This window comes from Caloenas nicobarica, chromosome Z (genome assembly GCF_036013445.1).
Source record: "Caloenas nicobarica isolate bCalNic1 chromosome Z, bCalNic1.hap1, whole genome shotgun sequence".
In the NCBI taxonomy this organism is placed as follows: Eukaryota; Metazoa; Chordata; class Aves; order Columbiformes; family Columbidae; genus Caloenas; species Caloenas nicobarica.
In genome coordinates this window covers 107,521,948-107,549,866 of record NC_088284.1, presented here as the reverse complement: position 1 = coordinate 107,549,866, position 27,919 = coordinate 107,521,948, and the positions used below count along the sequence as shown (strand labels likewise).

General features: G+C 47.1%; 1 protein-coding gene across 1 annotated transcript; it reads right to left on the bottom strand.

Annotated features, from left to right (window-relative positions):
• Positions 1-1,840: 1,840 nt before the first annotated feature.
• PGM1 (phosphoglucomutase 1) lies at positions 1,841-27,846 on the bottom strand. The gene is made up of 11 exons (XM_065656284.1): positions 27,541-27,846; positions 14,339-14,501; positions 13,909-14,055; positions 12,741-12,866; positions 11,325-11,515; positions 10,709-10,863; positions 10,088-10,203; positions 6,816-6,951; positions 5,189-5,372; positions 3,463-3,597; positions 1,841-2,546 (listed from the first exon to the last, which is right to left on the bottom strand). The coding sequence occupies exons 1-11, from the start codon at positions 27,784-27,786 to the stop codon at positions 2,457-2,459; spliced, it is 1,689 nt and encodes a 562-aa protein (XP_065512356.1). The 5' UTR covers positions 27,787-27,846; the 3' UTR covers positions 1,841-2,456.
• Positions 27,847-27,919: the final 73 nt, after the last annotated feature.

The following is a 27,919-nucleotide window of genomic DNA, read 5'->3' as shown; positions in this document are numbered from 1 at the left end:
TAATGACTAACCAAACCTTGGCGTGTAGAATGGAAGTCTCCCGTATTCAGAGCTGTACCAGTTATCCTTGACCACCAGCTGTTTTCCCTTCATTTGCTGGATATTCAGAGATGTGCTGGCACTCAGGCAGCTGCCAAGAGCTACGTCCCACTCAGTGACCCAGCAGGCAAATCCACCTGGGCTTCCCCAAGAGCAACCTTTTGCCTGTAGCCGTAGCCATATCCTTCTCCTGTGCAAAGCCCCAAATCCCCTGAGCTGAACAGCCAAGGGCCACGTGGGCACAAACTGTTTGTCATGAGGGAAGGGTATCGACAAGGGGGAAGAGTTTGGGATCCACATGTGGGTGCAGCGGAAAGGAACAGCTGAGGAACTGTAGCTGAGATAAAGCCACGAAGAGTGCAGGAAGGTTTCTGGCTCATTCTGAAGACGCTGAAATTCAGGAGCCCCAGGAGAAGGGAGCTGCACGCCACTACCGAGCCGTCAGCACCATTACGGGCAAGAGAGCAGGTTTGAATACACAGAGTTTGACTGAAAAGCACCCGCGGTTCAGCAGAAGGAACTCAGGACTGACCTGCTATAAAAAGAGGCCAACCGTGAACTACGGGGTCACTTGTTCAGGCCACACTTAAAAGGCAAATTAGAGCAGCCAAATTGTTTTTCCCCCACTAATCCCAGCTTTGCAGCCAGGGGGGGTGGAAACCTCCAAGCCCCAGCCGTGCCAAGTGAGGCGCTGGGCTCGCAGGACCAGGACAGGGGCACGGAGAACGTGACTCTCCCAGACGCGGGCAGGAGCCTTCCCTGAGCTGGCAGCCGCCGCGGTGCCGGACGAGGATGCTGCACACACAACAGCTCTTTGCAGAACAGCAGCTTAGCAGAGCCTGCCTGGGGCAGCAGCATTTCCTACCTTAGCTTTTAGCATTTATTACTATCTCTTTTTTTCCCTTTCCCCTAAGACTGATCTAGATCATTCTATTGAGCAGTGATTACAGTGTTAACGCAGTTTACAAAATGTATTTTTGCAATTCTATAATTGAATCAGACTGAAGCTCTATGGTGTAAATTCTTCCTTTGTCTCTTGGCGTATTTTATAATCACCGATTTACACTGTTTTCAAGTTTGTTATTAGCTGACTGAGAGATCAAATGTTTCCATGCCCTACAAAAGAAGCTGTCAAGTACATTAAGGCTTGGTCTTTCAAGTGCTCAGGAGACAGGAGACTCCCCAGATTAATTTGGAAGCTTCCTTGCTGACTGCATCTGCCCTTTCCTGGCCGCGTGGTTCACGCTTCCACTGATTCATTTGGCAACAGTCACAGAAGTGTCCATGCTAACGATGCCTGATGTGGGGTATGGAAATGGAGTCCTTCATTAGACCCCCAAATACTCCCAACACGTTCTCCGCTAAAACGATCACAAACCTCCTCTGCGGATTAAAAAGGGAAGAGTGACCCAGCTCTGTGCTGCAGAGTAGGAGCAAAGAGAAGGTGGTTTCATCACAGCCCAACAGGGTGGTGTGGATTTACCTGGGGTTATTTTCCAGAGTCCTCCCCGTTGCTGGAGGGTGTCGCCTCCATGGATGAGGAGCATCCAGGGCGTCGGGGTGGGAACATGGCTCAGCTCCAGGGATGGATTCCAGGCAGTAACATCAAACAGCTACAACTGTGTCCAAAGTGACCCTCTCTGTGCCCTTGGATAAGATATTGCACATTAATGCCTGCAAATCTGATTATTTCAAGGATCTTACTATCCACATTCACCCAAACAAGAGCTCATCAAAACAATGTTGGATTCTTCACGAGGGAGCCTATCACGATGTAAGAAAATGAAAGAGCACTGAACGGTAATTGTAGCCCGTATCACTTTAATATCCTGCAATGCTCGTTATTGCTCATTTCTCTGTGGAGGGTTTGTTGTGGGTTTTTTCTACTACAGAAGGCAAATGCAGATCAATTTACATAATTTGTTTTTAAAGGGAAAAATCTACGTAAGTGGAAAAATACTCAGCCTTAATACACAGCCATTGCTTATTCAGAGACATCACATTTAAAAGACTATGTATCAACAACCATAAAGCATTTCTGCTTCTTTTCCAGGAAAGTTTCCAAGATAGAAAAAAGCCTCTGTATTATTGAAGAATTTAGTCCCTCTGTTATTTCTAGAGCCTTTTGTTTAAGAGAGAAAAATAAGTACATATGCTAAACCAAACAGCTGTGCTAATGAGCACCATACCCAAATTGCCAGCAGTGCTGTGTGACGCAGAAAAGCAGCACAGCAACGTGCACGCAGAGTGGGGACAGGGGCTGGGTTTTATTGTCTATCCTTTGCAGTGCAATAGCATTCTTAAATACAGCAATAAAATTAATATTCCTCTTTTAGTGACAGATTTGACAATGAAAGGGGAGACGGGCTGACGTCCTTCACTCGGCGTGCGCTCCAGCACAGGGGCTGACCAAGCCTTTATGTGATGACGGTTGGGCCGGTGCGGCCGGTTCTTTCGTGAAGCTGTGAGAGTTTCAGTGCAATAGAAATGAGAGGTGCCAGCATGACCTGCCGAGAGGAAAGAGATGGCTCAGAACTGCAGAGCAGGACACATCACATCCACCCTTCCCTCGCAGGTGACACCCAAAACTCAGCACCTGCTGGTCAAGGCACTGTTTTGGGTTCATACACGAGCTGTGGGACCAGCGAGAGGGATGGCACGGTGAGGGACGCAGCATTACATCGCAGAGAAAACCCAAACACAGCTCTGGTACTGCTGCTGCCACCTGCATCCTACCATACTCCAAACTCTGCTGCACCATCAGCACAGGACAGTTAAATCCTAAGTTTAGTTTGTGCCTCTCAGAATGCGGGGCTTTTGTTGGTCTTTCTGTCAACAATGGCACAGTAAGTTATGCAAAAAGAGCTCAAAGACTGTTTGCTGGGGCATATAAAATGAAGATTATTTTCCTCCCGTGCCTACAAGAGAGGTTGACAGCATTTTTAAATGATGCTGTAAAGAGTAAGTATTAAACTTAGTACAGAACGGGTCAGCATCATCTTATATACAACTGCATCCTTTTACCCCCATGTATTTGTTTTAAGCAATATTTCCCAAATTCAGTATAGGAATGAGCTCATTTTATCCTTTGTGATACAACATTTCAACTAGAAGGTCAGTTCAGGACTGAAACAGTGTCCTCCCACACCTGCAACCAGCCACAGATGGAACATAAACGAATAGGAAAACTCACGGGCGGTTGCAGGAGCAGCTGTGAGGGATTCTGAGTAAGTTACACTCGTTCCACACAGAGCTTTATGTTTAAATAAATCTATCTATACTGGGATTAAAGATACCAAAGCCCTCGCTTCCAAAATACCTAGCACCTCCACATAGCTCTAAGCAAAGCAGCGCTAAGCAAAGATTTAAACTTTTTAGGGAGGCTGGGAGCCAGCAGTGCCAAGACTGAGATGCCATGCTTACCTGTGGGTCTTCATGAATCTTCTGAGCATCCTTCTCGTAGCTGTCGATGTACAAGCGCACAGTTGCTCCAGCACTGCCAGTACCGCTCAGTCTGAAGATGATGCGGGAGCCATCAGAGAAGATGAGCCGCAAGCCCTGGTAGGAGAGAAAAGAAGAGCCTCTCAGATGAAGAAACTATTGGCCCTGAGGGTGGTGAGAGCTTGGCCCAGGTTCCCAGAGAGGTGGTGGCTGAACCATCCCTGGAGACATCCCAGGCCAGGCTGGACGGGGCTCTGAGCAACCTGAGCTGGTGCAGATGTCCCTGCTCATGGCAGGGGGGGCACTGGGGGACCTGGGGAGGGCCCTTCCCACCCAAGCTATTCTATGATTACCACCCCACTGCTCTTCCACGAAAACGCTCCTGTCACCCCACAGGCAAGGCAATCATTCCTGCAGGATTTCTCCATTATTCCTTCCCACTTACTACACTTCCACATTACACTGTCAAACCAGTCCATCTACAGGACATTTTTATTTCAATAATGTCTGGTGACAGGTTACATATTTAAGACTCCTGTCACTTCTGGAGCCTGAACTTGCTCCCCATCACGGCCACTCTGCACTGCTGCCAGCCCTCTGAGGGACAGGCACACAAGGGTGCCACCAGCTCAGGGACAAGCACATCTAGGGAGGGTTTGCCTGCAGCAACCTGGGGGTCTGGCGCTGGAGAGAAGATAAGACCTGAACGGGAGGGTTTGTGCCTCATGCTCCAGTGGGGTTTCACAGAATCCTTTTGGTTGGAAAAGAACTTTAAGATCGAGTTCAACTGTTAACCTGGCACTACCAAGTCCACCTCTAAACCACATTCCCAAGAACCTCATCTCCACGTCTGTTCAACCCCTCCAGGGATGGTGATTCCAGCACTGCCCTGGGCAGCCTGTTCCAATGCCCGACAGCCCTTTGGGGAAGAAATTCTTCCCCAGATCCAACCTCAACCTCCCCTGGCGCAACTTGAGGCCGTTTCCTCTGCTCCTGGCGCTTGTTCCTGGGGAGCAGAGCCCGACCCCCCCTGGCTCCAAGCTCCTTTCAGGCAGGTCAGAGATCAGAAGGTCTCCCCTCAGCTCCTGTTCTCCAGCTGAACCCCCAGCTCCCTCAGCCGCTCCCATCACACTTGTGCTCCAGCCCCTTCCCCAGCTCAATTCCCTTCTCTCAACTTGCTCCAGCACCTCAAGGCCTTTCTTGTCCTGAGAGGCCCAAAACTGACCCCAGGATTGGAGGTTTGGCCTCCCCAGTGCCCAGCACAGGGGGACGGTCACTGCCCTGCTCCTGCTGGCCACACCAGTGCTGCTACAAGCCAGGATGCTGGTGGCCTCCTTGGCTACCTGGGCACACTACTGGCTCATATTCAACCCTTTTTCAACTCTTAATTCAGCACAACCCATTTCTCACCTGCTGACCCAATGCCCCAAGGACCCCTCTCAGCTCAGCTCCTTCACTCCATCCCCGCTGCGGTGGCTGTGGGGAAGCTCTGCAGCCTCCAGACCCTTCCCTCTCCAAGGCAGTAATTTCCCTCCCACAGTGCAAAATCACACCAGCAAACACAGGACAGAAAACATTTCCCAAAGGAAAAAAAAATCAATGTTTGGCTTTAAAACAGGTGCAAATGCAACAGACAAAGATAAAGCCCAAAATACAGAGCATGACACCTCTCTGAAGTCACATTCAGCCCAGGCGAGGTTATGCCCACCTGGTTTCTGGAGACACTTCCATCCACGGGATCATTGTACTCAAAATTATCCGCTTTCTCAACGGTGTAGACTTTGTCACCACATGATAACTGCTTCCCAACAAAGGAGCGGTCAAACATCACAGTCTCCAAATCCTTCATCATTTTGTTAGCTGCATCTGCATCCACCTCTTCATAGTCATACCTACAACCAGTCACCACAAAACCAAGAAGAGGAAGGGGAGGCTGTAAGGAATAGCAACATTTTGTGATGCTCTTGTTTAAAGACTGAGGTCTGTCCCGCAGAAAGTGTCTACTCCCTTGCTGGAGGGGAGGACAGGAAGGACGGAGAGGAGGATCTGTGAGCCACAGTATCACTATGATCCAGTACAAATCTGTGGGATATGCTGCAATGTACCACAGGCATTCACTGTCAGGAGAAATGAAAGCGCAAATTCTGCTGTCTTGCACTAGGCCGAGACTCCAACAACGCTGACTGTGACGAATATACGCTAATTCTGTCGATAGGATCTCGACAGGTTCACAATAACAATTTTGCCTGAACGTCCTTGTGTGCACCATCCAGCAAAACGCAGGTGTGATTGCAGCACATAACACACCGGTGCCAGCTTTGGTCTCCTTAACCCGGGTAAGAGGCAGCAGAGAGCGGCTGAAGCACAAATTGGGATCTGAGATGTCATGCTCTGATTGCCAGAGTGATTTGTGCCGCTTTTATTTGCCCGGCTGGCAAGATGCTGCATGCACAGGCTTGCTAACCTGCCTGCCACGGCACTTAGCTCGCTATGCAGACATACCTCTGGTGCTAAAAGACTGCCTTTTTCTTCCAGGCTTTGGCATTTTTTCCACAGGTTTAAATGCCTCAGATGTATGCTGGCTTTGTGGCGTGGGGCAAAAAAAAAAGAAGAAAAAAAAAAAAAGAAGAAAAAAAAAAAAAGGAAAAGGCAAGTTCTTTCATTTGGCAATTTGAGACAGAATTTTCATGTAGATCTTCCAAGTTGAAAGATTTCTGCCTAATGCTTTCACTCCAGACAGCATTCCCACCTCTGCTTATGTGCAGGTTGGTTCTCGCTCCTTCCCTTTTCACCTTCCATGCCTACTGCAGTTTAAATTTGCATAGTTTGGGCCTGGACAGAAACGTAACCAGGTAAATAACAGCCTAGGAGCTGGGCAGTCATTTGATAACACATCGCCATCGCCGAAGGTATTACAAATTAACTCATGACATGCGATCTCAAGAAACATACTGTTGCAATGGCAAGACGGAGTCTTGTAAGAAAAGACCTCTATTAAAAGAAAAAAGATACCGTGCATGTATAAAAAGTACAACCTTTGCAGACTTTGATACTAACTAGATTTATGTTTAGAATAACAAAACCTAAACCGGACATGATAAAAGGTTAAGGTGAATAGCCGCTGTTTAATTTAACCCAGATATGTTGCACACTGCAGCAAACTGCTCAGGGAGTTTGAAATTACTACAACAGGACGGAAACAGCAAGAGTCAGGAGGCAGGAACAGCACGGCAGTAGCACAGGCTGGTGCCACCAGTGCTTGGGGCTCTGACCTTGGGAGGCTGAACACAGGACAGAGATAAGTGCGAGGCATCAGGAGCGTTTTTTTCCCCCACCTGGTGAAGAAGTTCCTGCCGTATTTCTGCCAGTGATCCTTCATGATGTCCTCCACGCTCTGCTTGCGGGTGGCAAGGATGGACAGCCACGCCAGGACAGCCCACAGCCCGTCCTTCTCACGGATGTGGTCGGAGCCTGCAGAGCCACAGAATAAACACATTTCTCACCTCCTTTCACGCTAGGGCCTGTGCCCTACCTTGTCTTCTCTCCTCCATCCAACTGGCAGCTGTACAACCTCACAAATGGAAGGCATTTCATGAGCTCAGTCCCTGCTGCATTGTTAAAATGGTTCAAGATATCATCTGCTTTTAGCTATAGCCTCAAAACATTCGGCCCCTTTTAACACACACACATACTCTCTCTCATTGTTCACAGATCCTTAATTCTGTTCCCAAGGAAGTAACGGGGAATGCATAGTAAAAAGGTCATAAAAAAAAATATAATGGCAAATGCAAAGGAACAGCTCAGGAAGGACTAACATAGTAACATCAACCTCTTCAAGCAGCTGTCATGCACCGCCCGCCAAATCTGATCAGCACACACTCTGGCTGAGCACCAAAACCAATGTCAGCCCTCGCTGAGGCAGCCAAACCCTAACGACTCCAAAACACTGCAATGGAGACAAGAGCAGGTTGTTGGATGGCGAACAGCACGGCAACAAGGGGCTTCATTCACATGTGGAAACCAGGAGAGCACCGAGCGCCTGCCCCCACTCACTGGGCACCGAGAGGCTGTGAAAGATGCAGTTTTGGGTAAAAGAAGGTTCCTCCAAAGCAAGGATTGCACAGAGGAGGAAACCGCCAGGGCCCAGCCCTGCCCGGCCCTGGGAGCGTGCTGGGGGGGCCGACAGCGGCACGGCAGGGACTGCCCAGCACCCAGACCCTCGGGAAACCCAAGAGGGTGTTACAACTTAGATAGCACCCCCAACGCCCAAATTAAACGAGGGATCAAATGGCAGCCCAGAACACACCCACCCAGGCTCCACGCTCCTGGCTTGCAAGTTGGGTGCTGTGCCCCAGACGCACAACTTCTGAGTTTTATAATTTTTGCTCTGGAAAACCTCCAAATGTGTATGAATGAAGTCCCAAGGAGTCCAGGTACGCCTGCTACTGCAGAGAGCACTCCTGAGCTGCCATTTCACCCTCTCCAGAACCGCCAGAGTGGGAAACCATCTGGGAAAAGGGCTGGGGGCTGGGACACGGGTTACGTGGCGCTTTATACAAATCCCACTATTGTGAACGCAGCGATAAATTATCCTCATGGTCCTTTACAGCAGAGAGAGCCGTACAGAGGTGATGGAGAGGAATGTTAAATAAACAGAAGTCCCATGTGATGTATCAACTTATTGCTGGTATAAAATACCCAAGCAAGCAAGCAGGAATTCTGTCATGTTGCATTACTCTAATTGCTCCTGGACTCCAGTCCCACTGGGTCACAGTTTGTTTCAATTTTTACTGGGTCTATTTGGCTGCTCCTTCACCTCTCTCCCTTTCAGCACTCACACTCTGTCCAGCTCCAAACAACTGCTCATTAACTTATTATCAAGCAACCTTCCTCACCCTTTTTCATTCCTTAAAGTGCATTTGCCAGATGGACAAACCCCCTTTGCCTTGTGGGGGGAATGCAACACTCCTGGGCCAATTTTTCTCCACCAAATCTGCTTCAGTCCCTGGTCACTCAGCCGTGATGTTGCACGGTCAAAATCTCAAACCTCTTTTTCAGCCCCTGCTGTAAATGGAATCAGTCACTTTTAGTTATAATGTAGAGTCACTTACCTATTGGAGGATGTAGAGAAACTATGAGCTCATTGCTCACACAATACAAGATGGAAACAATTTTAGAGAGCTGCTCATTAGAGACCATCTCCTATCAGCAGCTCCATGAATCATTTGCTGCTTTTTGTTTTTATTTATTTACTGAAATGCTGTTGCCCTCTCATCAGCCAAAGTCCAGAACATGAACTTAACGCATGCTGAAATCATTCATGGCAAAACTCCAAAATGCTTCTTTGCTCACGATTTACTTCAAGATTTCTTTACAGAGATATCACGCTTTCCAAAATTCCCCTTTCCTTCCAACTCGAGGCCAAATCCTGTTATCAGAATAGCATTTGATTGTGAAAATATTGCCACTGAAGATTCCTTCAGCTCCACAGCAAACTGCTTTCAACCCGAGACTGTGATGCCATCCTCTCAGCTACAGAATGCTGGGATAATCCCTTCAGGTCAAGCTGTGCACCCCAGTTCCACAAAGCACCTAATTGCAGGCATTTGGGGATTTAAGGCCATCCCTGTTCTGCAAGACACCCAAGTGCAGGCTAAAATGTTTTACTGAAATATGGGGTGGTGGAATGAAAACACACAAGGTGTGAGCCTGAAATCAGGCAGCGTAAATTCCCCCAAGACCCCATGTCTCACAGATCCCACCAGCTGCCCCGTGGTCTTCAGAGGCCTTTAGAGAATCGGCAAAACAAAGTTGCAGGGAGATAAAACTCAGCCTTTGTGCACGAATTAGGTGCTGTATGCAGGGAAAGTCCTGTTTCCAGAGTCAGGACGTTAAAACCACATGGCAGATGCCACGGGAGAACTCGGAAACGGCCGAGGCCTCTTGGGGACACTGCACGTTTTGAACGCACCGCTCCAACACAGAGCAAAAACTGCTCACTTTAAGTTCCCTGCACAAATAATAGTTTGGTGTCACGTGCACACCCCTAGTAAATTCCTTAAGATGTTCACTTTGTTTCTCAGTAACCTAATAACTTGCTCAGACTGTTCAAAGGCAAGTGTTAATTTAAACTTTATAAATCATACCTTGTTTTTAGAACAGGAAAATGAGGGCCCTATTAAGCTCAGAGATTGAATAGTGACCTGAAACCTTCCCTAATAAAACTGCATGCTGCAAACTATATTTCTTTCCAGAAATGAAAACATTTAGAAGGTTTTCCTGGCCACCAAGAGTTGAAAAATACATTTAACACTGCACTTAATCCCCACAGACTCAATGACCGGGCTAGCAGAGAGGCCCTTAAACTTCCTGCATATCTACCTATACCTTCCTAAATAACCGAAAGGAGAACTAGCTCTTGCCTGACAAAATTTTTAGCATTGTGTTTTGTTTCAACTAGTGATTTGTGCAAGCTTTTCTTTTTATTCTATGATTTTAGAAGCATTAACAGCTACACATGAAAGATAAATCCCAAGCTGCCCAGCACAATAAAGAACGAAGAGGAGGAATAACAGCATCGTTGGTGAAATCAGGAACGCTGACTTACCAGTACCAAAACTTTCCTCTCCACACAGAGACAGTTTGTTTGCATCCATGAGGTTTCCAAAGAACTTCCAGCCAGTTGGAGTTTCGTACAAAGCAATCTTTGTAGCATGGGCCACCCTTCAAAGGTAAGAAGGCCAAGTCACATCACAGCTGGACTCCTAGTGGTCCCACGTGAAATACTGTAGTAGGAGCTTCGGCTGCTATTCTTTGCACAGCAATCCTCTATTTCATCCTGGTGTAACATTTGGGAAACGGGTGGGATGTGCAACTAAAGAGTAGATGTAAAGCGCTTCTAAAGCAACTAGATCTCAAAGCTTTTAACAAAGAAAGTATCACTATCAAATTAAAAAAATAAGGCTGGGAAGGCTCATTTGTTTGGGCGTATCTGTAGAGAAGAGAAGGAGCCAAGAGCAGAGCCCGGCTCTGCCATGTGCCCAAATGGGATTTGATTTCTTAAACCTCAGTGCCTCCCCTGGCTGCCAGCCCATGGCAGCCCTGGCACCGCTTCACCCTTCAGACAGGCCTCGCACTTGCTCACATGTGTTAAACCACAAAAAAGGGACCGTCCCTTCCTCGGCAGGGCTCCCTCCCCTCTCCCACCCCGCAGAGAGGCAGATGCTACCTGTCGAGAGCCCCGCTGGTGGGCATGCTCCGCGCAAAGCCCCGCACTCCCGTCTGCTGGAAATAAGGGATGCTGAAAATATTGGCAGCGATGACAGCAACGGAGTCGGAGGGGTTCACAAAGAAGCCATGTTTCCCAAGAATCATGTTGCGATCCTGGTGAAGACAAGAGAGAAACAGCTCTCATCCCTGCTTAGCGCAAAAAAGGCTGCAATGGCCGAAGTTCTACGATTCTATGATTCTAAGTTGTTCAACTTGGCAGGCACAGCCTATAAACCCAACAGCTCACAGAGGTTTTTGACTGCACTAAAATAAATACAGTTTTGAAAAAGTTAAATAGCAACACCTGTATAATATTTCACCTCCCTGCTGATTTTTCACAGCCTTTAAAGCTATTTAAATACAGTTTGGACTTCATTATTAACACAGTAGCCAACTATTGCCGCAGTGGCAAACTGCAGCAAGTGGTTCACTTCCACTCACAATTATGGAAGGGAGAGAGGGAGAAAAAAAATCAGCTCTTCGCCTTCGTTCTCCTCTCCTTAAAAGCAGCTGAGCAGTCAGTCCCCCCCAGTTGACTAGAGGGAAAAAAGGTGAACACAAAACAGCCCATTTACTCCGTCTCCATCAAAGGCAGCTCCAAAGTCGTACTCTCCCGTCTTCATGGTCTGGACCAGGTCAGCAGCATAGGTCAAGTTGGGGTCGGGATGGTGACCACCAAAGTCCTCTAGCGGGGTGCAGTTCACAGCTGAATTTGCGGGGGCTCCGAGTTCCTCACACAGGATCTTTTTTACATATGGGCCCACAACTATCGTGGCAAAACATGGAGAGGAAACAAGTCAGGGTCTGCCCTCCGCTGGCTTTGCACCTGCCCCATAACCACCCAGGCCTCTGGTCTGCTCAGCTTAGGTCAGTTTATACGGTTTATTGTACTAAAGCACAAGCGCTGACACCAAAAGCCTCAAGCAGCACACAGGTGTGCTTGAGCCTGACCCATCCAGGCACACAAGCTCTTGCTAAAGCCAGTTTTTCAGCTGAGGGGTTGTCCCACTAAGTAAGTGAAATCACTCGTGGGTTCAGAAGAAATTGTTGGCCCTGAGGGTGGTGAGAGCCTGGCCCAGGTTCCCAGAGAGGTGGTGGCTGAACCATCCCTGGAGACATCCCAGGCCAGGCTGGACGGGGCTCTGAGCAACCTGAGCTGGTGCAGATGTCCCTGCTCATGGCAGGGGGGGCACTGGGGGAGTCGGGAAGTCCCTTCCAACCCAAACTACTCTGATTCTATGATTCTATGAAGTGAGGATGAGGCTATGGCCAGGGCTCAGCACGTGAGCCAGGACCCCACTGCGAACGGCTTGTGCATGGAGGTGTTAGTACAACAGCCACATAGAACAGAACAAAATGCAGGTGTGATTCATGGATATCCAGCAGTACAGTAGGATTTACTGCTCTCAAACACTTATGATGGAGACAATAAAAAATACGTGAGCATAGGAATGGGAATGTACTGGAGACAAGAGAAACAAGATGCTAAGAAAGCAAGGGTGCTCCTGAAAATGTCTATTGAAAGAGACTCACAAGCTTGGCTTATATATTAAATTCTAACAAACTGTCTAATGGTCCCATTTTTGTGCTCAAATATCTGTGGGCAGATCTTTGCCTAACTGCAGTAACCTCCATGGGACACTGGCTGATGTGAAGTCTACCAGGACCACCGTGATCACAGCATCAGCATTGACCTCCTCTGTCCCTCAATGGGGATCGATGTACATGAACCACACAGCATCCCCCCCAACCCCACTGATATCTCTGCTCTTGGTCAATGCCCCAGTCCAAACATTTGACAAAGGAAAATAACATAAAGCCATAAAAAGTTTGCCTGCAAGAAGAAAAATGCAATATGGTACAAAACAAAAAAACAATGTAGAAGTTATGGATATAAATTCAAGAAAAAAAGCTTATCCTCTGAAGTAGGTGGTGAAGTTGTGGGGACACTCAGCACCCCCACGATGCCCCAAACCCAAGCCCAGCCGTACCTCCGTGCATGGCATCGATGCGAATCTTCAGGTGGTTCTTCCCTGAAAGCAGCTCCTTTAATGCACTAAAGTCAAAGATGTTCCTCAGCATATTCGCATAACCTTCTACCGAGTCCACAATTTCCACTGGAAAAAAAAAAAAAGTAAATAGAGACCAGCTCTTACAGTCTGAAGTCTCTGTAGAAAATTAATTTTGCTACACACAGCGCTGTGCTGACAGTCCGTAGAGCAAAGGGCCAGGCCTCTGCATAAAGCCTTTAAACATCTCACAGAATAATTTCATAAAGACAATAAAAATGGTCCTATATTAAGAATTTAATTCCAGGCTGTCACTGCTAATCGGGTTACAGACCAAACGGACCAAAAAAATCCTTAAGACAAACACTGTTCCAGCTACAGCTCCCTGGACTTCTTTCAAGAGGGCTTAGTCCTACTCCACTTACCTGGAGAGTGGGATTAAAGGGAAAAAAAAGAAAAAAAAAAAAAGAAAAAAAAATAAAAACAGATCTCCAATTTCCAAAGTCAATGGGAATCATGCACCTAATAGTCTGAAAAAGTTGCACCTTTGCAACTAACAGGCAATATAAAGCCTGAGCCATGAAAATCTCATTAACATTAAAATCCCACTATACAGAAATGGGGACAAAGAGAAATACCAACTTTTGTAATGTTTTATTATTTTTTGCATTTAATTACAAGCACAGGTCACCAGGAGATGGTAAAAAAATACTTGCAGTAAGTGTTTTTCAAAAGCCTCTTTTTAATGCATGTATTTCACTACTGAGTGACAAAAGTCACGTGTGAAATTTAATGGTTTTCCCACTCAGAGAGACCGCTTTTTTGTTTTAAACCGTGGAAAAATGTCAGTTACAAAGATTAAACACTAACACCATGATTTTTAATCAGGAAAACACACTGTAACTGCAGCGTTCTCTGCAAGTACAAGTTAATGGTGGCATTACAGACAAACAGTCTCTGATTTAGTGAAGTTTCATGAATCCGATTTACCTACTGAAGTAAAACCTTTGATAGGACAGAAACAATGATATAATTAAAGTAACTACACAAGATTCCTTCAGAAACACCCAATGTCCTTGCCCGTTCACGGCATGTCCACGCTGAGTCTACTTGAAAGGAAACTTTCCAAGAGGAAGAAGAGTTGTTTTACCTGTGAACGGTTTAAATTTGTTCTCCAAGTCAAACTGCTGTTTCCCAATGGTGCTCAGGTCCACCTGGAGATCTGGACAGATCGCATACTCCTCAATTTTCTTGCTAATTTGGAAAATTTTATCCGTGATACCTTCAGGGGCAGGACCTGCAAGATAAAATGGGCCGGGGGAAGAGGTTAAAGAATCCGAGTGCAAGAGGAGTGTACTTCAGAAGTACAGGAAAAGAGCTGGGGCTGCGAATACCTGCCTAGGAGAGGAATATCAGGGTATGAGGGGAGCAGATCAATCACTTGCTCTGCTTAGGAAAACCCACTGCTCAGGGCACTAAATATCTGTGATATTAAGACATTTAAATTAGGTTCCTTGTGGTCAGCACAAGAAACAGCCAAACAGAAAGAAAGCAAATCGAAACAAACCAAGCAACCTTACCTCCATTGGCAATGTTGAATTTAATGCCAAAATCTCCGTTGGGCCCACCGGGGTTGTGGCTGGCTGTCAGAATGATGCCACCGATGGCTTTGATTTTCCTGATGATGCAGGACACTGCTGGGGTGGAGAGAATGCCGTTCTGTCCGATGACCAAACGACCGATCTGAAAATTAAAGAGCAAAATGAATGACTGTGAGCCCCAAATCCTAAAGAGCTGAGATTCCCGAGGCATCTAACCAACCAAAAAAACCCCACCACGTCCCTCTGGTTACGGTCTCGAACTTTGCTTTCAAAAGACACAATGAGGCTGAGAGAAGCCAAAATAAAAATCAAACATCATCACTACTCCCATGGCACCAGCTGCGGATTCTCTTAGAGCGGGTAACGCACCTTCTTTCCATAAACTTAGTAATATCACCGAGATTAAATCCAGACCAATGTGTTACGCAATACAAGGTAATCAGGATCCGATTGCTGGAGTTCACGTAATAAAGTAGAAGATGAACATTCTTCTGGAAGGATGTGCCCCTTACCATAGCCTCCAGATGAGGTGACAGAGATTTAAAAAAAAAAACACCAGACCACTCTGCATCAACCAAGGAGATTAGACCCTATATATGACTGAGAAAAGAGGAGGAATTTCATTCAAACGCAAGATAAACCAGGAAACAAAAGGCAGCATTCCCAGACTGCAGGTCCACGTTCGGTGCTAAGCCCCGGGCACTGGATGACTGCGATTCCTGGTGCTGGTGCTAAGCCCCAGCTTCGCTGCCCATGGGTTGTTACGTGCTACAGCTGTCACAGACTGGCTGGGCGAGCGAGGTGCTGCTAAAGGACCTGCACATCTAGCAAACGATGAGCAGAAATGTGATAGAGCAGTTTATAAACCCGAAGTAAATGCCCTTCTCTCAGCTGGTCACAGCGGCTGACACTGCAGCCCTCACAGTGCCCATCTACCAGGCTAACCGCACTAGTTTATGACACACCATACGCTTAATTTGGAGTAGCCCAGTCCACACCGGTTTTGCTTTTCCCCCCGTTCTCAGTCTCGAGCCAGCACAGCTTGTCTCACATTTTACTCCAGCCTCCACATCCTACTCTTTCAGTTTCACCGAGAATCAATGCAGTCTCCAGGAATCTCCTCTCTAAAACTTCAACTCTGGTTTCCCATCTTCCCTTTGAGGGTCACATCCGCAACGCCCTTCCACATCAGTGCCCTGCCAGGCCTCACGTGCAGCTCAAGGGATGCCGCGAAGAACTGCCAAAACAAGGGAGTTTCTCCCCAAAACAATGCAGCAGCTGCCGGAGCGCTGGGTGAGTTCATTGTCCTTACCCAGCTCGTCCTCCCCACGCACCTGAACTGCAGTTTATGTACCTGCATTGCTGCTCCCACAGTGAGGAAGCAAAAGCAGCAAAACCTTGTCCCCATACAAGCTGCTCTCAGATTTGAGGTCCTCTTTGGCTGTCGGAAGTTTCCAGCTGTCATTCCCCACCTGTCCAATCCTAAATCCTTTGTGGTAACTGCTGAAAAAGGTTACTCAGTGTAGCAGCACGCTGAGCAATTTACACTTTACCTTTTTTAATTCTCTGAAATTTCTTATGAGGAAAACCCAAGGATGGTAACAAAACACCTTTCACAGAATGCTCCACACAGACCTGTTCACAAACAGACACGCTTTGTGCAGCAATTTTGGGCTCCAGCACTTTGAAGCAATCCCAACAACACTTCCACCACCCTGATTTGACTGAAAGCCCCACTAAGATGCACATGTGTAATAAAGGAGACCTCCCACGATCCCCTTCCTTACCCCAGTAGTGCAGGCTGATGCTTTCACACCAAAAACATGTTTTCCAGGGCAAGGAAGCTGGTGTCTACAGCTCCATAGTGTCACCAGCATGTCCTTCCAGTCCTTCTGTACGAGAGATGCCTCATAGCAACAACCTCATCAAACCCACACCCTGTGCCTCAGTTACAGTCTCTGAATAGAGACACTTCTATTTATACAAGTCAGGTTAAGCAGAGGAACTACCCTGGTCATTTCCTTCAGCCAAATAATCATCATTTCAAAACACACAACGTGATGGCAGCGACACAGCAAGTGTGTTTGGCACGATTTGGAAATCCCACTGACCTGCTTTTGTAGAGGTAACGATACCTGTCTCTGCCACGCACCGACAAAGAGATTTTTGCACACTCAAAACACGATACTCATTTTTACATTTGAAAACATCCTTGGGCTCATCCCTTCTGTTCTATAGAGCAAGATGAAGATGATGTTGACAGTCACAGGTATTAGCCAGACTGCAGAAAAATAGTCAATGAAAAATATCAAAACAAGCAGTGAAACTAGATTTTAGCCAGACACGCGCCACGCTGCTGGAAAGAAATGCACGAGAAAACGCACGAGCTGGTAAAAGTCACTCTAACCTCATCTTCAGCAGCAGAAACTCTGTCCTAGTGTCAAGCTGTCCAAGCAGCAGGCCTGGCTCTTTGGGTACATCTTCCAGCTCTTCTGCTCAGCCCTTACACTGACTTAAGAGGAATACATTAAGTTGCACTGCCAAAGCAATGTCCCACCGCCAAGGTGGAAAATATGTTGATTTAAAACCAAACCAAAACAGAAGTTTACTCCTCGTATTCTCCCATTCACTACTGATTACTCTGTTGTGATCAGATAAGATTTTCTATCAAACAAATTCATAAGAGCGAGGTCTCTCAGCACAAAGTTTTGCTCTGCACTAGGAGATCCAGGACAGACAGACAGAGGCTCTTCTTCTTGAAAACCAAAAGGAACCAAAGCCAAAACCCCAGTGCCCAGAGCCTCACAGTGCATGAACCAGGCTCTGCTGCAAACAGACAAGCTGCCTGTTTTGCTCCCAAAATACAGATTTACAGCACAGAGATCACTGCAAAGGTTGCCACGTTATTTCAATTTTCAAAGGCTCCCGGAGTACTTATCACATAGTCACAACTTAGACCTGTTGAGAAAGAAACCACCGTGTTTTGCCCTTTCCTTTGCTGAGCAGCTCAGGCTGATGCTGAAAGAGCTTCTGCCAAGCTGGCACTGAGAGCCAGGGCTCTCCCGCTCCTCCACTCCTCAACAATCGCAGGGGTTATGATCTGATGGATAGACTATGAAATTCACAGCGGCTTGTGGCATTTCAAAACACAAACCAAGAACACACAGAAACCCAGCAGTATTTATCTTCTTTGCTGCGTGTGTATTCCCACGTATTTCTATCCGACTGCACCACTTGAAAGCGAAAACTCAGTAATTTCTGTACTACTACCAAACTGATTTTCCATTAAAAAGTTAATTATTAGCAGTTGAATAAAGACTGGGGAAATTAAATATCATAGTGACTGCTATGGTTTTCTGTATTCATCAGCTAGACAACTATAGGAATTTAGGCATTTAACATTTACCAACCCCATTGGCAGCAGCCATTTGGACTATCAGTTCCACTGCAGACTTATTAAAGTATCTCCCATCACCTCCAACTACCATAGAAGATCCTTGTCGATCTCTTAGGTCTATGGAAAAAAATATACTCTGGATAAAATTCTGCAAATAGTTCGTCTTGGATTCAAAATAAAAGGTCTTCTTCCGTAATCCACTGGTTCCTGGTTTCTGGTCGCTGTAAGGAGCTGTTGGCATGGTCAACAGAGGCAGCGGAGCGTCTTCCATGTTCTTTTTTCATACAAATGCATTTAAAAAGTAAATTATGCCAAAATACAAAAATCAATCTTGACACCAGCAATGGCCCACCTATTAGACAGAAGTTCAGCGAAGTTGTTGAGCACCCAAAAATAGCTCCTTGAACCTTGAGCTGAACGTGGTTTCTGTAACTGAAGACGTTTTCTTGCACTTGCGGTGGAGGATCAATGTCACGGAGAACACACAATTCCACGCTGCCGTCCCTCACTGGAACAGCTGGGAAAAGGGGATTTTTGTTTTCTTTATCATCCTCTGTTCCCCAGAGGCACAGCTCCTTGCTATTCTGCTCTATCACCCACCGGAGCCCAGCACCACACACGGATCTGAGTCCTCCCTGAGGGCAGGGGCGCAGGGGGAGCTGCTCAGATGCTGCCCCGGCGCGGAGCCCAAGTGTTTTCGCCAGCCCAGCAGATCTGCGAGGCAGGGCCAGGCCCGTCGTCACGCCGTTCCCCGGGACACAAGCCTCCAGCGGGCACGGCAGTGCTCGGCGGGAGCTATTTTGCAAAGTCTGATGAGTTAAAGGTCACTCTTAAAATGGAAGGCAACAGATCTGTTACCTACGGTTTGCTCACTGCTCTGACAACCTGATTTCTCCATGGCTCCCTCTCGAACGCAGGGATGTTATCCATGGTGAACGGTGGGTCAACCTTTGTTTGACTGAGAAAAACCTAGGGTAGCTAAAAAGCCATGAGAGCATAGATTTCAACTGAATGCCCACGAAAGTCTCACCAAGGGCAATATATGCACCTGGAGTTATTTAAAAAAAAAAAAAACAAACAACAAAACAACAACAAATGCTTTGGAAAACTGCATCTGATAAAGCTATTCATGTTGGAGCACCTTAAACACATACAGAAGAGACTCAAATACTAAGAAACTTTTACGAAGCATCATTTTTCTGAACATGGGGAAGGTAAATTTGAACGCTAGATTGGATCAGAGTTTCCTCCAAACCTCTTTAATAACACACACAGTCCTCTGTCTGAGCTGCTGGAAACAATTTCTAGATACTACTGGAGCAATTAAAGAACATACACTTTGTAATGACTCAGTTTGTCCCATTATTAAAGAGCGGGGGAAAAAGGAGGTGTGTTCATAGCTGAATTGTGACAATTTACAAAGACACTCTCGGGACTGTTTCCTGAGGTGCTGATTCTGTCATTGCTCCAAAAACTGACAGATTTTCTTCCAAGGCATAAAGATATCCTGTTATATTCATCAGTACATTAAAATCGAGCTGGATAATTTGTGTGAGACTGATGGGAAACCTCATGATCGAAGGCAGAAAAACACTTGGAGATGAAGGTTCTGCCTGACCTGTGAATGCGTCAACCGGGTCCCCCAAGGCAGCCGAGGAGCCAGGCGAGCTTCCCTGTGGAGGGGATTCAATTCCCAAAGAAGGGGAATTTAATTGGGGTTTTTTCTCAGAAAGCAAAGCTATTCCGGCCATCTGCGGGAACCCCAAAGGATGCTGGCCCAGGCAGCCTACCCAGGCTTGTCCAAGGGGTGAGCGCTGCCTTAGACCAAAGCTCTGGCCTGAACACACCATACGTGAACTGAGCTGCCTGATCCACCCAATCTCGCCTTAGTACCCCAGAAACAATTTATTTTGCATGGGCTCAGAATCTGATTCCTTAATTCCCCTCTTTTCCCCACCAAACCACACTGAAGCATGTGCACTGCAGGACTAGGGCAACACATATTTTACACCAACAGCCAGATTGCCTGGGGTATGCAGCTACAAACAATTGGGTTGCATTTTATACATCCATGCTATTTCAGCATCCTGCAGCTGAGGTGCCCTTTTATTTTCATGCAAAGGTACAGGTTTCCCTCTAGTGGCACAGAAAACAAAATCCAGCTCCCAAAATGAGTTAGGAGGAGCCTGACACCAGTCTCCTGGCAGGAAAAGGCCTAAGCAAGCGCTTTCCCTTCTTGTTCCCAACGAGATAAACTTACTGTCCTGTGAAATGTCGCAGCATTAAGTGACGGGAGGAGGGCAGAGGCCACCTACCAGCTCCCGCAGCTGCACACAGATGCACATGGACTTACGAGCAAGGAAAAGGCCTCTGGAGGGTTAGGGATTTGTGTTGTAATTAAGTGCACACGTACTAGACAGAGGAATCAAACTAAATTAAGCTGGGGAGGAAGGTCTTGGTTATTAGTGCCATGCTTATGTACATGAAATGAAAGGTCATTTGATCCGGGAAGCTTTGCTGTGATTGTGATCGTTACAGGTCACTTCAAGACTTTAATTCAGCAGGTTATCTGTTCCATCCCCAGAACTGCTGCAGGATCACATACACCTGTGGTATCCTCCAGAAAGGTGATACAACTTGTTCTTGAAATCTTTTTCTCCAGGTAAGTCGTGCCAGTGCACAATTAGCCTTGCAGCTAAAAGTGTTTTCCTACAATCTGCTGTACATCTTCCTTCCTGTAGTTTAAGTCCTCCTGAGCTGACACAGAAAATAAATTGATCATAATCCTCTTCCTGATAGGTTCTCACACATTAAAAAAAAAAAAAAATCCTTTAGCATATAGAGTCTGAGTGCCCCCTCTTTGCTACAGTAAATAACCCCAATGTCCTCAGCTTTTCCTTGTGGTCCTGTTTCCCAGGTGTCTCATTCCTCATGGCAGCCAGAGGCTGCTGAGGGTGTTTCCCCCTCCGAACAGCCAAGCTACAGTAGGCAGGGACATCTGTTAGCTTAAGTCCCCTTTTACTGTCTTGCACTTCAGACACGCAAGAACAGAGTGAAAACTATGAACTGTTGACTGTGGTTAATGATAAAAAGACAAACAAGACTATTTTCTGTTTTCAGAGGACTTCAGTAAAACACTGCAGCGCACACGGGTCCTCCCTTGGCTCGATACTGCTGGTCCCTCTCAGCCACCCTCAGCACAGCCTTCCTCTCAGCTACAACCTTATATTTCGACACTCGGGCAAGGAAAATAGCCGTGGGGTGAACCCACTGTGCAAAAGCCAGGCTGAAGAGGAATTCTCTCTTCTCATCCCCTGCAAACACCCTTGGGTCAGGCTTCTCCGAGGTCCAGCATGAGCTCTCCTGCACGAGCAGCCCTTCTCCTTTTACACTTATTTCGTGACTTTAAGACAGAAATCACATTTCCCTAACTCCTGCCCACAGAAAAATCCTAGTCCCTGTGCTGCTGGCTGCACACTCACCGTCAGAGCGTGCCAGGAGCCCTGAGCAGCCCGGCTGCGCAGCTGCCAAAACCTTGCACTTTCCACCCGAGTACAACTCCGGTCCAGGCAGCCACTGCTGTGCATGACATTTGGTGATGCCAAGACAAATGGAGCCAAAGCAAAATAAATAGACCAACTGCAAGGCTATCAGTCATGCAAGGAGTGCTGCTTCAACGGCAAAACTCCGCTTCCATAAGAATTAAAAATCTAGGTTTTGAAGTTGCTCCAGAGGTTCTAGGGAGGTAAAATATGGCCTTGACAGTACAAGTGCACGTAGATACAACCACGTACGTACAAATCACTACAGAATTAAGACACATTGTTCTGTACTCGCTTTGTACCCCAGTTAGAATTAAGAGACAAGCTGGATGGGTGGCAGAGAAAGGGCTCCACAGGGCCAGGGATGAAATCACCACCCGCATGGCTGCGATAGACACTGCGACGGGCTCCAGGTTTGTCCCACCGGTAGCAGCTGATCCTCCCTTTGCCAGGAGAGAAGTACACACCAGCAACCGAGATTGAGAAATTTTCTGTTCAAAGGTCAGCTCTTGAAAGCACACCCAAACATGCAATGTTACCTTGGGCTGCCTTGGCCTTTGCTTCCCTGCACCCGCTCTGAGGAACGGGAGAGAGATACCAGCTCGTTTATCTTGAGCAGATCTAGGAATGCTCCAGGATTTCTGGCCCCGGCCCACAAGGAGATAACCCCTGTCCCTGGATCCTCTTAGAAACCAGCACCTGAACCCAAAAAATCCAGAATCACAAAATGCAGACAACGTTGTGGGCCAGAGGAGCAGCATGAGGAACTGAGAAATATCTGGTTAAACCGTGCCAGGCTCCATCAGGACGAGAAGCTTTGGTCTGAGGTGTACAGAGCCAGGCTGCTGCCTGGTACCCACAGTATATATATGTGACCGTGAGGGAAGAAATAGCATGAATAAAAAGGGAGACATACACTATTTCCTGGAACGTACATTATTTCCTGGGTTTCACTTACAACAGACTTATTTAAAAATCTAGGAATGACGTTTGTTTTTCTGGATAACTGGATTGCACTGCAACAGCCTTTGTGGTCTACTCATCAGATCTGATGCTCGGTATGTTACTATGATTACAAACGTATGTATCACATTCATATTGTATTACTTCCGTCTATGTATCCTCCTTCTTACTAATATCCAATGTTAATTCTGTTTATTTCTAAGATATGTTCCAGTTCATCATTTGAAACAATGATCAAGATATTGGCTGGCTCAGAGAGAACCACGACAGGATGGCAAGGACCCACCGCAGCGCATTTCTTGACCCTGATGCAGCTCAGTCTTGGCATAAGACATACGGATAGTACCTATTCAGTCCAGCTCACCTATCCCAAACGTTGCCTTGATGAAGAGAAGGCATTAGACTCCATCCTGCTGCCCTACCAGCACAGCCAGAGCTGAGGTTTCTGGTTATCCAGAGTCATTGTTCCAGGAGATTACAGTTAAACCCGTTAGTACGAATTTCAACTCTGTCTGCTGGATTTGCAGAGATTAACTGCAAAGCACCTTAGCTCTTCCTTTCAGCTGGAGTTTCATATTCCAAAAAGGCACTGAAACTGGACAACCTGACCATTGACTTAATAACCTTCAACTGTAAACTGATATAAGCCAATTAACTTTACAGGCAAAGAGAAGCTAAGCCAGTGTAAAAGCAGTCTCCAAGCTGTAAGAGCTGCTGCGTGCACGCTTGTCTTCTAAAACCCACCGTAATCTGAAGCCAGGAGGTATCTGCATGGGAATACTCACAGCACAATTGGTATCTATTTCCTTACTTCAGATCTCACATCGCCATTTCCCCTTCTGAGAAAAACTGTAACATAAGAAAGACCAGAAATTGAGGTTTTTCTTAATGGCCTGTAGGATCTAGCATTACTGCATCTAACTCTGGTAGACAGGACTTGCTTTTTGGAAGAACTTTCTTTACAATCACTTTAGTCTGATGTTTTTAATATCAAGAGATTTTACTTAAAGGGAAGGTCTGGCCCTGAGGACTGAGGGAGTCTGTTCTTCAGGATAATGGTGCTGATTGCTGAATGGATTAAGGTCTCTAAACCAACAAGGCTGATGCTGACTGCACAGCATTGTGCAGAGACAGGAATGAGCAGAAGAGATGTCAGTAGCAGGTTTCTTAAAAGCTAGGTAAGAAATATGAGTGAGGCTGGATAGGGGTGAGCAATAACGAACACTTCCCATAGGTAGAGCCAAAGCGGATGACAGATGTGCCAGTCCCACTACGCTGGATGCTGAGGCCGGGAACGTGGGCCAGGACCAGGATGCAGCTCTCCAAGCCTGCACCGCACCATACTGGTTATTACGGGCTCGGCGGCACCGTCAGAAAGAGAACTGGTCCGGAGCCCACAGCAGAACAGCACAGAGAAAAAGGGAGCAGAGCTACAGAAGTAAAGCAGTGGCAAAACCAGAGCTGCTGAGCAACGGAGTTTAAACACTTGGTTTCCCTGGGATAATTGAGTGGGGAAAATGGTTAATAGCAGCCAAACCAGGAAAGCAAATTTTCTAGGGCAGTTAGCAGTATTTTTAACAAAAGCACTGTTTGTCCTGCAGCAGTAAAACAAAACCAGGCAAGTGTTTAACATGCAAAGTGGTGCCTGGTATTCAAAACACCTTCAAGCAATTTGCTTTAATGCAGCTACTTTGCAGCACTTAGAAATCTGTTTATTTAAGAAGGAACCAGGGGCATAGTAAATGTTTTGAATAGCAGGTGACAATGTTAGTGAATCAATCTGGTGCTAGCTATACGATCAAATCTAGATTTATAGCTTCAATTCTGTGATTTTTGCATGCTCTTAACATAAAGCTATTGTACAGCTCCAGTTCTACTCTGACAAGTGCTGGTCGGACAGGAGCTTCTAAGCTTTTTTTCACGTAATTAAAGAGTCAGACTCACAAACTACGTGGGAATAACATCAAGGAAACACGGCACAACAGACCAAAACAAAGCAGTTGGGCTACACTGGATGCCAACCGAGAACGGCAAAACCAACAGTCTCTATTTTAGTTTATTTACATAAGTGCAAACTTATATATAGGATAAACACTCCTTAATCATGCAACTACAAATTGAGTTGTTGCTAGTCAAATATGAGCATGTAATTGTATATTAACCGTTCCAGTCAGAGACAAAACTAAGGATCACTTTAGCACCCTTTCCTTTGACATTATAAAACTAACAATCATAAACTCTGGTCCTCAGGTTTCTCCCGTGGCCCAAGAAGACGACTCAACCAGATTTTAAAAATCACACGATTTGAAATTATTCATCCAATTGCCTCTTACTCCCTAGGACCAGAAACACACTTTTCCAGCACTTGCTTTGGGATGGATGGCAGACTGGCTGACTTCAGATGAGCAAATACAGCCTGGTACAACATATTACCTGGTATAACACACCTTGTCAATCAAGCAATCAGAAGAGCTATGTTAGAAAAGACTGTAGCCCAAACTTACATGAATTTTATCTGTACTGCTTACCTCTCATTTTCAGTTCTACCACATCCATGCTATAACTGCTACACCAGTCCTTCCTCCCACAAACTGTAATAATCACTTCTCCACGGGTTCAGGTGTCTGGACAGGGCAGTGCAGCCACCTCTGGAGTTTTCTCAGTATTACTCAATATAAAATTACTGAGTCTTCTCTGAGATCTGGCTGCCGGAATCAGGAGACCCCAGCACCTGGATGAAAATACAATCTCCAGGAACCATTTGCCTGTTCTGCAGTAAACTTTTCTTAAAGGTTAGTAGGAGTTGTTCACCGTTCTCTTTCAAGGGTAGGGGACTTCCAGCTACTTCACATTTTATATGAAGGATCTTACTCAACTACACTGTGGTAACTATCAGGGAACTAGTACTTGCAATTACAGAGAAAAACTATGACGCAAGCATCCCCTAACCATTCCCAAATAGGAAAGTAGATATGATACACAGAAATTTATTACGAACTAGCATTTTGCTTTTCCTAAATAAACTTTTTAAGTGCAATATTGCAGTGCTTTTGACCTGCCAGTCCTCTTTGAATCTCCAGGGTCTGGGGCAGGAGGTAATTTCATGGCTCCCTACAGCACTCTGGCAAGCCTATCCCCGACCTCTGTTCTGCTGCAACAAAACTATGGAGAACCTGCATCAGTAGATGACTGGTAATGCTGCAATATTGCCAAATTTTTGCTCGAAATAGTCTGTTTTGCCTCAGGCCACGGCCATTGTCTTTATAAATTAATGATTCAGAATGAACAGCTTTTAAAGCAAAACACCTCACTTTGTATATAGCATCTTGGCTCTTAAACCACATACTCTTCCACTTGTTTTCTTCCTTTACCCCATTTCCTTTCTTGCCTTTTCAGAACATTTGTCTGACGTTGAAGCCAATTCTGCCCTAGCACTTTGAATTCACACGGATAAAATACCACAAGGCGAATGCTCGTTAGCAAGCACACCCCTTGGGACCCGCTTCTGCTACTCGGCAGAAAGCTCAGGGCTGGAATACGCACGTACACAAGTGTCTGCACCATGGGGGTGGAGGATTCGAGCAGTGACTGGCCCTCAACCCCCTCCCAAGAAGACACCTCCCCAGGCCCCAGCGTGGTTTTTCCTTCAGGGCCTTGCTTACGTCTGGGATCGAGCCGAGCTGCAGATGATGGAGAATTCCTCGAGGTTGCCGCATCCCACCAGGCCCTGGGTGCACATCTGAAAACCTGAACAAACCAGGGAACAAACCTCCCAGTCTGCTTATTCATAGGGAACCAAGGTGCTGTCTGTGCAGGAAATCGAGCATGGACTCTGCACGTTTCAACTCCAGCCCCTTCTGAGAACACATAAACAAGCCAGAGGCTGCTGCTTTTCCCGTCAGGGATTGCTGCACTATCCATCACTTCCACAGGTGCACGCAGCAAGGCCAGAGCTGTGAAGGACTGAAAACCGAATGGCTACCACAAATCACAAAAGACAAATTTCTACATGGCTTAAGAAGAAACAATTATTTGCTTCTTTATGCTGGAAGAAGGCAGCAAGCTCAAATTAATTTTATTTTTTTTCTTAAGAAGTCAGACATTTAAAGGCATCAAGGCACCCGATTGCCACCAAGAAGCTGAAATAGGTACCTCTAAGGTTTTACCCTAATGTCCAGCCCTAATCACCATCATCCGCAGCCCAATTTCTCCTTGTTGGTCTACAAGGAAGAAAGTTTGCTGCTGCTGAGGAAGCATCAGGTGTCTCAGGAGAAGGGGATGTTTTTTATTTGGAAAAGATGAAGTGGAGGGAAAAGCCTTCCTTGGTAAATTCAGCTTCAGCTCAGCTGTCCCTACATCACATTCCCTGCTGGGCTTCTCTTGGGTTGACCAAGTGACAGGACCGATCAACAGGGATGAGGTCTCCAGCGACTGGAGAAAGTTCAGACAAGGGCAACAAAGCTGGTGAGGGGTCTACAGAACAAGTCTTATGAGGAGCGGCTGAGGGACCTGGGGGGTTCAGCCTGGAGAACAGGAGCTGAGGGGAGACCTTCTGATCTCTGAACTGCCTGAAAGGAGGTTGTAGCATGGAGAGTGTTGGTCTCTTCTCCCAAGCAGCATGTGATAGGACAAGGAAATGGCCTCAAGTTGCACCAGGGGAGGTTCAGATTGGATATCAGGAAATTTTTTTTCCTGGAAAGGGCTGTTGGGCACTGGAATAGGCTACCCAGGGCAGTGGTGGAATCACCATCCCTGAAGGGGTGTAAAAGACATGTAGATGAGGTTCTTAGGGACATGCTATAGCGCCAGTGTTGGGTCTACACTTGGACTCAATGATCTTGAGGGTCTCTTTCCAATCAAAACGGTTCTATGACTCTATCCAGTGCGGAATGAAACGCTGCTCCCCACGCAGCACACCTCCCCACCAGCACGCTGTGCCACTGGTTTGTGCTGTTAGCCGGAAAACACGACGATTGCCCAAAACAAGAAAAAGCGCTAAGAGGAACGCTGCATGCACTTCTCCACCTCTGCACTTGCAGAAACCCGTATCAAAGGGAGGTAAAACTACCAGGTAATTTTCAGTGCGGGAAAGCCGAGCGGAGCTCCCTCGGCTCGCGTGTCATTCACCGCTTCACTTCCACGCCACGCACACGCCGAGCGCCAGCGATTTCCTGCCCCCGTGGAGCGGGACCAGCCCCGGCCCGATCGTTTTTCCCGGCCGAGGGCTGCCGGTGAACGCCAGGGAGCGCAGCCCAGGGCCCCCCGCCCCGCAGCCTTACCCCGTTGGCGGCGGCGATGCGGACGATGAGCTGGATGGCGTCCTTCATGTAGAAGCGGCCGTCTCCCCCCACCACCAGCGTGGCCTCTTGCCGCTCGGTGGGCGGCACGGTGGCCAGGATGCTCTGGATGAAGTTCTCGGTGTAGTGGGCATTGCTCTGGAAGACCGCCACCCGCTTGCGCAGCCCGCTGGTGCCGGGCTTCTGGTCGCCGTAGGGCTTGGTCTTCACGGTGGCGATGTGCACCATGGCCGGCAGCCGCTGCGAGTTCCGGGCGGCCGCGGCTGGGGCGGGGGGAGCACCCGCCGAGCGGCCCCGCCAGCGCTCCCGCCCCGCCGCCCGCCCCTTAAAGGAACCGCCAGCCCCGGAGACATTGCGGGGG